The 10,854-nt window shown below is 55.7% G+C and overlaps 1 protein-coding gene across 1 annotated transcript in view; it reads right to left on the reverse strand.

Moving 5' to 3' along the window:
- The window catches only part of TTC7A (tetratricopeptide repeat domain 7A), a 148,938-nt gene that overhangs the window by 63,895 nt on the left and 74,189 nt on the right, over window positions 1-10,854 (reverse strand). The window contains exons 9-10 of the mRNA XM_004369487.3: window positions 4,932-5,069; window positions 3,020-3,103 (exon numbers count right to left, since the gene is read on the reverse strand). Coding sequence (XP_004369544.1) covers window positions 3,020-3,103; window positions 4,932-5,069 — 222 coding nt within the window. The remainder of the gene's footprint in view (window positions 1-3,019; window positions 3,104-4,931; window positions 5,070-10,854) is intronic.

The raw sequence follows: 10,854 nt of genomic DNA on the forward strand, positions 1-10,854 counted from the left end.
TGAGAAACTATTTGGTCTGTAAGCCTTCACCTGAAGTACAATAAAAAATAAATAAATAAATAAAGTACAATTTAAAAAAAAAAAGTTAGCTGACCCCTGTTCTAAGAGTTTTATAAATATTAAGTCATTTAATCTTCATAGTGTTCTTATGAGGTAGGTACCATGTCCCCACCTTACAGAGGAGGAAACTGAAAGGCACAGAACTTAAGCAGTGTGTTCAAAGTCACACAGCCCATAATGCTGAGCCAGGATTTGAACACAGTCTGGCTCTAAGGTCTGTGCTCTTAACCGTTCCCTTACACTGCCTCTGCCCAGGGAGGAGGCCCTCCCCTTTCTGCTTCTCACACACACACATACACACACACACACACACACACACACACACACACACACTTCCCGGCTGGAACTTTCCCACTGAGTCCCAAGCAGTGGTGTTCCTCCCAGTGTGCACACTCCAGTACATGTGTGGCATCTGGCAGACAGGTGGGTGTGTGATTAAGACAATTCTCACTCACTGGGCCCTACTGTGGGCTAAGCTCTCAATTAGTTGGCTCTCTCCCTCCCCAGCTGCTCTGAGGGCTCAGTTGTCCACGGCACTCCGTCTGGGGCACAACAGGCCTGCTGTCCACCCAGGACCCTGGCCTCTCTCGGGCTAACCCCTTCCCCTCCCCGCCATCTGGGGAAGAGCTTTTCCCAACTCCAGATGTAGGTAGATTTCCCAGCCTTCATGGGCCTGGCTGGGGTGTCTTTGCTGAGGGCCCGCTCTGTGCCTAGTACGAGGCTAGGAGCTGTGGAGTCACCAGGAAGAGGGCAGATACCACGGCTCTTGCCTATAAAGACCCTACAGAAAGCTGAGGAGAGAAGACAAATGCCACCCTCCCTTATGGCTCTTTCAGGAAACAAGAGGGTACAAAATCAAGCACATAAGGCTGGTAGCAGACGACGTGCTCCAGCAGGCCGGGAGACTCCACAGAGGTACCTGGTGTGGGCTGCAGCAAGAGACGTCGTGTGTGAGTGGGCTTGAAGGGTACAGGCCATCTACTCCCCCCCAAAACTCTCTCCTGTGGATGCTACCTCTGTGCCCCCTTCCCCAACATGTCCTCCAGGGAAGGATGCGGGAAGGTTGGGGAGGGAGTGGGTGAATGGGAGGTGGCTGCAGGAGGGGCTCCCTGGCCCACTCACCAAGGCCCCTCGGTCCACATGCCTAGCACACTCCAGACCTCTCCTCGAATCATCCTCTGGGCTGTTGACCTCTGATCCTTGAAATACGAGATTCTCTAAACTCTGACCCTGCACATTCCACCCCTGCCCCTCGCCTCCCCACCTCCATGAAGACCGAAAAACGATGCTATTTAAGGAGCCATCTGAGGACCCAGCAGCCAAAGCAGCAGCCAACTCTATTTTTCTGTCATGCTGGTTACCTAGCAACACAGCCTATGCGTTTTCGCAGAGACAGAGAAGAAGGAACGACCTAAATCATGCTGTGGAAGTCATTCACTATTCCTGCAGGATGAGGTGCCAGAGACATTTACAGAGGGGTCTGTGACCCACAGAAGAGTGTGAACCACCACCCTGGCCCTGGCCCTCTCCTCCCCATGATGCTCAGAATTGCAGGATTACAGGTGACTTCTCTGTATGCCACTGTGAGCTGTTGGCCTGGACCCACGTAAGCTCCACCTCCACCTTGTCCCTCCTGCCCGGCAGGCTGGGGCCTGCCTGACCTCCCTTTGCCTACACCACAGCTCGCCTTTCCAGTCCCTGCACCTCTACTCACGCTGTCTCCCTTGCCCCGGGAATGCCTTTCCCTCTCGCTTTTCTCCATTCATCTAAATCCTACATTTTGTTAGGTGGGTTTCCCTCATCTGCTAACTCCTGGAAGGCCCAGGTCTCACCCTGTCTGTGTTCTGAATCTTCCCTGACCCTTAACGAGACCCTGCTGAGCACCAAGCAAGGGTAGATCCTGTTGTGACCTCAAGGTGCTCCGGAGGTGGCCGAGGGATGTGACAGGGAGGCGGGAGGTCTGGGAAGGCATGTGCCCAGCAGGAGGGCAGGGAAGCTCCCCCCTTGATTCTGGGCTGGACTTCCCCAGACCTCCCGCCTGTCACTGCGCTGAGCACCTGCCGGCTCCCCTCCTGGCTGGGACCTGGCCCTGACTCCAGCACAGCCTCCAATGGAGGAGGCGCTGCCAAGCCTGGGCGGGCCCTCCTCGGAGACAGCACAGATGGGCCGGGAGGATTTCCTCAGCCCATGGCAGGGCTCGGGGTATTTACAGCACTTGGAGCGATCTGGAAGCTCATGCCACCTTCTTTCCCGGATTCGTAGCCGCCTCAGCCCCAACACCCGCAGCACCCAGCCCCGGAAAGGTTCTCCTTTCACGTCTCTGCTTAAAATAGAGGCTTATGTAAGAGCGATACTGATCGGAGGAAAACCAAGGGGTGCCAGGACAGGGGGTTTGGTGGGTGGAGAGCAAATGCAAGCCCTGGCTACCCGGGATAATGCGAGCCCGTTAGGGGCCACCTGACCCTGTCCCCACCCAGCGCCCTAACTCAGTTCTCCCTCCAAACTCCCTAGCGGAAGCTGCTGCTCCGTGCCATCCTTCCACCCTCCCTCCCAGGCCGGTCTCCTTCCCTGATGCCACGCCCACTGGGCAGAAAGAGAGCTACAGCCCCAGTGGAACCACGAGCCTCACCTGGAGCCTGCCACCCCTCGCCTTGGTGTTGCTGTCTCACACAGCGGTACCCATCAACTCACCCGGCAGAAAGGCGACGACGCCCCCGTGTGTGCACACAAGCTCACAGAAAAACACCCCAGACCCACGCTCGCGTACCTGTAACTCACAAGGACACTGGCTTCACACAGCCACCTTCCCCAGGTGGGGAATTAAAGTGAGCTAGGGAACAACATTTCTGGATCACCATCCCCCACCCTCCTACCAGGCACCTCACTCCAGAAGAGACCCTCAGCCCTCATGGGGAGAGACTGAGGGTAAGAACAACTCCCAGCATCCCCTGGGCCTTACCTTCCCGCAGGCCACCATGGAGAGGGCCACTTGGTACCAAAGGTGAAACTCTCCAAACGCAAACTTCATGGCTCGTTCCAGGCACTAGGGAGGGAGAGACTGTCAGCACATCCCCCAAGGGTCCTCCCCGCCCCGCCCACTCCATGCCTTTCAGGGGCGTCACTGCCCATAGAAGCCTTCAGGAGGCCCACACTGGTTCCTGCCAGAAAACTCCAGGAGAAACCCTGCCTCTGCCCCAGGCATGCTGTGTGACCCTGCACAAGTCTCTCATCCTCTCTGGTCCTCAGCCCCCACATCCTGAACATGTGAATGATGATGCCCCCATTACACATATCACAAGGCAGTTGTGAAGAGTGAGTGAAATAAGATTTCTGAAAGTGGTTTCAAAATTTAGACACCCAATAAAAATACTACCAGCTAACAGTTATTACGGAGCCTTGGTGGCGCAGTGGTTAAGAGCTCAGGCTGCTAACCAAAAGGTCGGCAGTTGGAATCCACCAGCCGCTCCTTGGAAACCCTATGGGGCAGTTCTACTCTGTTCTATACGGTCACTATGCATCGGAATCAACTCGACGGCAATGGGTTTAACACTTAGCATTATCATGTGTGGCACTGGTCTCTGCGTTTTACAGGTACTAACTAGCTCTCCCAGTATCTCTGGGAGGTGTGTTCTCTAATTGCCCCCATTGTACAGATGAGAAAGCTGAGGCTTGTCTAACTTGTCCAAGGTCACGGGGCCAGTAAGTAGCAGACAAATCTGAATCCAGGAGCTCTGACTCCAGAGACCAGGGACAAAGCGTCCCCCGCCCCCCGCCCTGTGTAGAAGCTTCCGCCCTCTGTCATTCTCCACAGCACCACGGAAAACACTGTTCCCCTGGTCTATTTAACTCCTGGTGACCCCAAATCAGGGGCTGCCTAGTGAAGTCGGACGGTCCTCAACAGACATGGTTCTGGGAGACTGAGGCAGGGGCCAGCATGTCAGGACGGGGTTCACCACCACCGTCAGGTGGAGTAGGGTGCAAGGCAGGACCACCCTGGGCCTACTTCAAGAGCTCAAAGGCTTGAGTTTGCATAATGGCTCAACAGACACCCCGGGTGTAATCTTGGACAAAAAACCACCTCTCTGGGCCTCAGCCTCCTCCTTTGTCAGCTCGAGAGAGTGCCGCATATCCCCCAAATTAAATACAGTGTCACGTGAGAAAGCGTCACAGGTGAGCGGGGCTTGGCAGATGGCACTGCTCTTCCTTTAAGGAGTCCTGCTAAACACAGGAAAGAGACTGCCGCCAAAGGCCGGCCCATTCTCTTCACAGGGACACAAGGTCCCCAGGCTCATCTGCAATCCCAGCCTGGACATGAAAGGTCAAAAATATATCATGTGCCCTGGGTTTAGGGAATCGGGAGAGGGTGGGCCACTGGGTACCCCACCCCAGAGAGACACAGGCCCTGGGCAGAGCCCACTGGCAGGTCAGGGCCCCGGGCCAGCTTTCCCAGGGGGGTCTGCCAGGAATGGGGGTGCCCTGGGCAGCCTGGGTGGGAGGCAGGTCCCAGTCCCCAACACACCCCTGGCTGAGAACCCTGCCAGGAGAAGCTGGTCACACCCACCAGTGTCCTCTCTGCAGGGAATTGAGGGGGGTCATTTTCCCCCTTGTGCTTCTTTCTACAATGACCACGCAATATTTTCAAAAGAAAAGAAAACATACAAACACATAAAACAAAACACTGATGAAATGACTGCCAGGGAAAGACAGCTACCTCAGCACTGGCAGTGGAGCAGGCCCGACCCGGGTCTCCCCCAAACCGAGCCGCAGTGCTTGCTGGAGACGGGGAAGGGACAAACGGGGCTCTGTCTGATGTCCTTTATGTGCTATGTGAACCCTGGGGATGGCGAGGGCAGGTGGGTGGCATGCCGTACCTCTGAGAGCATGACGTACTGGCCCCTCCTGCCCAGCGTGATGCTCAGGAGGTCATAGATGGCTGCAGCATTCTGCATGCTCACCGTCCGGTCCTCCTTCTGCTCCGGCATCCGGCTCAGCACCACATCCCGAGTTGCCTGTGGGTGGGACATGGTTTAGGAAAGACTGAGGATGGAAAACAAGCCAGTGCCTGCCCACAGGGCCACCCTTGCTGGCCCAGTCACTGTCACCTTCCACAGGGGACCCAGGCCGAGCGGGTGGCCCACCTCCACTCTCACCCCCACACAAGCCCTCCTTGAAAAGAGAAAACCATCCCCGCTTAGCCCAGGTTGGGGCAGCGTGGGGCGTAGGTTCTGAGCTGACCTTTTGGTTAGCAGCCAAGCTCTTAATCACTGTGCCAGCATAGGAATGCCAAATTCAGGAAACATAGCATTGATGATACTATTATCTAATCCCAGTCCATGTTCTGCTTTCACCACCTGACCCACGAATGTCCATTATAGCAATTACTCTTTCTCCTCCCAGGTTCCACTCCAGCATCATGCCCTGCATTCAGCTGCCATGTCTCTTTAGTCTCCTTTCATCTGGAAGAGTCCCTCAGCCTTTTCCTGTCTTTCCTGGCACAAGTGTTTTTGAGGAGTACACAGTTCTTTGTGTGTTTGTGATTGTCCACAAACAGCAAGAGCTCCAGCTCGCCGTGAAGCCGTCAGGATCAGGTAGGGCACGACGGCTCACAGGACGGAGCTCGGCCCCTCGGTACCTTCTTCTCTCCCTCTACAGCCCCCCACCCAGTCTCTTTGACAAAGATCCCTCCCCATGCCCCCTCCCTCTTTGACAAAGATCCCTCCCCATGCCCCCTCCCTCTTTCCCATCACCTCTGCATCCAGCTAGACCCTATCGTTGGTTCCTTCCAACCTCAGATCTGTCTCTGTTCCCCCGCAAAGAAATCTGCCCCAAACTCAAGGACACCATACTTGGCATCAGCTACCCGGCACCCAGAATTTGAGTAGCTCACAGAGCTACCAGATGGCTGCTCAGGGGAAGGGAAAATGTGCTTCTGAGGGGGCGATTCTGTGCAACTCGAAGAGGGGGAGCTCCCGTATCACCAAGCCTGAAACCCCACCATCAAGGACTCTGGATCCTCTTGTTCTGTGGCCTGTGGCATGCAGCCTCATCCTCTGGCCGCCCCACCCCCTTCTACACCCTCACCATGGGGGTGGCACTCAGCTTTGGGGAGCAGAAGAAAGAGGGCCGAGGGGGAGGGGCTGAGCAGCTGCAGGAGTCTTGGGGGTTTCTGAGCAGGAATAGGGCAGGGACTAGTCTGGGGAGCTCTGGGGCCTGAACAGACAGGGACTCCACCCCCTACCCCAGCCAACGCAAGTGAGTACTGTCTGCTCCCTCAGGGACAAGGCCTAGCCCCAGGAGAGGGTGCCTGGATGCCAGGAGACCCCAAGAAAAGCTGAGCCTGCTTGTTAAACAAGAGCTGGTCAGGCACTGCAAAGGGTTAAGAGAAGAGGTGGAGAGGGAAAGTGCCAGAGAAATCCCCCTCTTTCCCTGTGAAATCCACCCACGCAGCCACCGCACCCACTGACAGAAAGGGAAGGGAAGAAATGCTAAGGAGAGGCTCAGCAGGAGCTATTTTACAGAGCCAATGTGCCCTGCAATGTACCTCCCCAGCCCTTCACCCACAGGCCTCACCTCCAGCAACTCCCCAGCACTCACCATGGGGGGTGGGGGGCAGAGAGGAGGCCTTTACTAGGCAGCTGGGTGGTGGGGTAGAGAGAGGACCAGGGAGACATAGTCCCTGTCCTTGGAAGACCTGGGGAAGGGGCGATGGGAAATGGTAGCATCCGTACACAAGTCACAAATCCGAGTGGAATCTGGCCCAGAATTTTGGTGGGAGGGAGAGGCCATGAGAGAGAAAGGGGCAGTGCCAGGCAGTCTACAAGTGTGTGTGGGGAGGAGCTGGCTGAGCATGTCCAGGATCCGGGGATCCACCTACGTGGACTCACCGTGCTCGGGAACAGTGAGCAGCGAGCCGTCACCACAGGCCTCAGCACAGCTGTCCTTGAAGAGCAACCCCTGCCAAAGCCCCACCTCCCAACACCACCCCCACCCCAGACTGTCTCAGGATAAAGTCTGAACTCCTATCTGTGGCTGCCCTTGACCATGAAGCCCCTCTCCACCGGGCCCCAGTCCCCCCTCTAGCCACACGGAGCGCTCTGCAGCCCCTACCCCACCACGCCCTATCTTTGGTCAGGCTGCAGTTTCCCGTCAACCTGCAACACCCTCTTGTCCCTCACAACTCACCTCGGGTATCTCCCTCCCTCAGGCCACTGTCCCTGACCCACCTCCCAGCCAGGCCAAGCTGTCCTCTTCTAGCTCCCTGGGCACACACCTCTACACCTGGGTGCCCTGGCCGGCTCCCCAATTCTCGAGGGCAGGGACTGTGACTGTGTTCTATGTCTCTGGACTCCCACCCTGAGTACCGTGCTCGGACAGAGAACTTCACTCAGCCACATTTGCTGAATGAGTGCCACTTGAGGGAGAAGGATTTCTGTTCCTGGTGTGGAGTCTTCCTCCTGTCCACCAAAGACCTGGACCTTTGAGAGATCAGGGACTCTCGGTGTGTGTCCGGGACAGGGAGGGGTAGATTTCCGGAACCAGGCGTTAATTAGGTCCCAAGACCAGGACCAGGAGAACGGCAGTGGCACAGCTCCTGGTGGCAACAGGCCTCCTTACCAGGAGACAGCAGGGAAGGAGTTCTGTGGGAGCTCCCGCCCGCCTGGGCCAAGAGCGAAGCATGGATCCCCAGAGAAGGAAGGCCAAAGCCTTCTTGCTTCCTGTGGTTGCTATGGCTTTGGGGCAGGGCTGCTGTGAAATGCACACTCCCAGGTGGTTGCTGGGCAGAGACTGTTTACGTAACCAATGGCAACAGGGTGGAGTAGGGGAAACTGGGCAGAAAGACGGAAGCCATGGGGGCTATTGGGTTGGCACAGCAGGGTAAGAATGCATGTGCAGCCTCAAGGGCAAGACCTCAGATACTTGTACGGGCACCATCCCAGCTGTCCAAGAACTAGCCCCTACTTCTTCCAGCCACATTCTTTCTCTTCCACCATTTAAATGACCTCTTTGCTAGGCAACCCTCCTGATCTATGCAGTAGCAGATTGACTGCACTTGTGACCCTTCAAGCAATGCACCCGTATTAAGTATTCTCACTGCCATGCTCCTTACTTCTTGTTGGCAGTTGTCGCCGAGTCGATTCCAACTCATGGTGACCCCATGTGTGCAGAGCAGAACTGCTCCACAGGGTTTTCAAGGCTGTGACCTTTCAGAGGCAGATGGTTAGGCCCATCTTCTGAGGCACCTCTCGGTAGGTTTGAACTGCCAATCGTTTGGCTAGCTGTCGAGCGCTTAACTGTTTGCACCACCTAGGGACTTCCTCCTTACTATTCTAGGAATAATGGCAGAATATTCCCTCGTGGTTTCTCTCAGGCTAGTGGGCTCACGGCCATAACTCCTTGCCTCCCCCTGAGCTCCCCATCTCAGAGGCTTCCCTGCTCTCGGCGACTCCCTTAAGCCAAGCATTTAGTCCCAGGGCTCACGCAGTTATCTGTGAGGTCCCGGCTCTTCTCCCAGGGACAGCCTCTCTTAGGGTAAGGGAGATTCATCCCCGGCCTCCCAGCTGGTCAGAAGGAGCAAAGCCAAAGAAACGATGCTCCTCCTCATGCCCCCATCAGCAAACACATCACTGCCAGCACGACCCACTTCTGGTTCTTGGACAATAACACACGAAGTAAATATGGTGCCTTGTGAGTCTGTTTCCCCAGGCGAGCTGGTCCTCATGAAACCTGAGGCTCGGGAGACTCTTGTGCCAACAGCCATCCCTTCTGAGTGTGTCAGGCATTATCTTCTCAGGAGCAGAATCTTCACGGCCAGCATCTCATCTGGCTTCACAGCCACGCTGAGCGGGGACAGGGATGAAACGACCGACTGCCCTTTGCAAACATAAAGACGGAGTCCCAGGAGGTGATCTGACTAACCAGTACAAGGTCCCAGGGAGTTAAGGCTGAGCCTCTGCTCGCTGCTCCAGCTGCCCCCTGGGCCCTTCAACTCTGCCAGATCTTCCTCCAACCCAGCCAGATGCAAGTCCAGTTCCGGGCCCCCACTGCACTGACATTTGCTTGGCCCAGCTGTTTCTCCTCTCTAGTCCTGGACACACACAGGGCTCAGCTACGAGAAGGAAAGGGACTTAACTTTGTAGAGCACTTTGCAAGTGGCATCTCCTAATTCTCACGGCGACCTTGCCGGGCACTGTCACTCCTGTCTGACAGATCGGATGGCTGAGTGAGGCTAGGAGGCCAGGTGAGCAGCCCACAGCATACAGAGAGGGGGCCGAGACCCGCTTAGAGACCAGGCAGCTGACTGCACACCTGGCTCCTTCCCTGCCTCCAGCTGCCTCCCAGGAAGTGTCCGATAGGTGCCTCGATGCCATCAGAAGCCCCAGGATGAAAGAACCAAACTGAAACACAAGGCTGGCTTTCCTGCTCAGACCCTGGGTACTATTTCTCTGCAGAAACCATGCTTCACAAGCAGCGTGTCCAAGCCCGGCTGTCCGTGGGCCTAGGAGCAGCCTTAGCACTGTCGCCGCCGCCCACAACACTCGCCCCCGGAAAGGAGTCTCCTGGCAGCATCTGTGCCCAAGCAGCCACCTCCAGCAGACATAATTACCACTGGCTGCCAGTCCGCAGAGCCAAGAAATTACCTGCTCCGTGATGTGTCCCATTGACTCAGTGCCCTGGGCCAGGCCCTCTTCAGCCACCGCTCTCCTGCCACATCAGTTATCACAGACCTTCCTGCCACCGAAGGAGACAGGCTCTCCCTTGTCTCCTGAGTGCGGCACCCAGAGTGGGCTCAGGCTGGCACGTTATTAGACCCTTCACAAGCCACAGCCTCCAGCAGAGCAGGGTCTTGTGTCAGAACACATCAGGGGCCAAAAGCTGGAACAAACTGCCCATCTGCTGAACCCCAAGTGGAATCAAGCTCAGGAAGCACTTCTTTTTCTTTTTTTTTTTTAACTGACTGGTATCCTCAAATCAATTTTTCTCCCAACCAAATTTGAACCTAAGTGTTTTCTAAAATGACTGAGTCAGAACCCAGGGCTAATGAGGACAAAAAGAAAATTCACTGTACATCCACAACGTACCAGGCACCTTCACATTTGTTTTCTTACATAATCCATCAAACTCCTGCAAGACAGGCCTCACTAGGGCCGTTTACAGATGAGGAAACTGAGGGTCAGGGAGGTAACTTGCGCAGGGCCACATAGGTTGTGAATGGCAAACTAAAGATTCAAGTTGCCAGGTGCCCACTGCTGGGCATGACACAAAATCAGTCTGTTAGCCTGTGGGGTCCCAGTACACAGAGGCCTGGGCCGCCCCACCCCACCCTCATTCCACACCAGGCCTTCGCACCTTCTCAGTTTCTAAGAGCCTGACACCAGCAGTAACGTCCGCCCCAGCTGAATGAAACGGACCAAGGATTCCGCTTGCTTTTGCGCCTATTCTTATGCCAGGGTTCCGTAGTTTAGAAATGACAAAATTGCCAGGAACTCCTGATTCCTTGAATGAGAAAGTCAGGCTGGTTTGATACATGATTCTTTCCAAAACTAGAATTTGCATTTGGGATTCAGCAGATTGGAGTAATTCCTTATCTGGGGATCAGAATTTCCTCCACGTCCCTGAGCACACACCTGCACGAGAGGACAGTATCTCTGGGGCAGGGACCATGTTGAACTGTTCATCGTTGTATCTCCAGCGCTTAGCATAGGCCTGGCACACTGTGGCTGCTCAAACAAGACTCGACGGACGGATGGAGGGAGGGAGGAAGGGATGGAGGGAGGGAGGGATGGGTGGAGGGAG

The sequence above is a fragment of the Trichechus manatus genome, unplaced genomic scaffold (assembly GCF_000243295.1).
Source record: "Trichechus manatus latirostris isolate Lorelei unplaced genomic scaffold, TriManLat1.0 scaffold00005, whole genome shotgun sequence".
Classification (NCBI taxonomy): domain Eukaryota; kingdom Metazoa; phylum Chordata; class Mammalia; order Sirenia; family Trichechidae; genus Trichechus; species Trichechus manatus.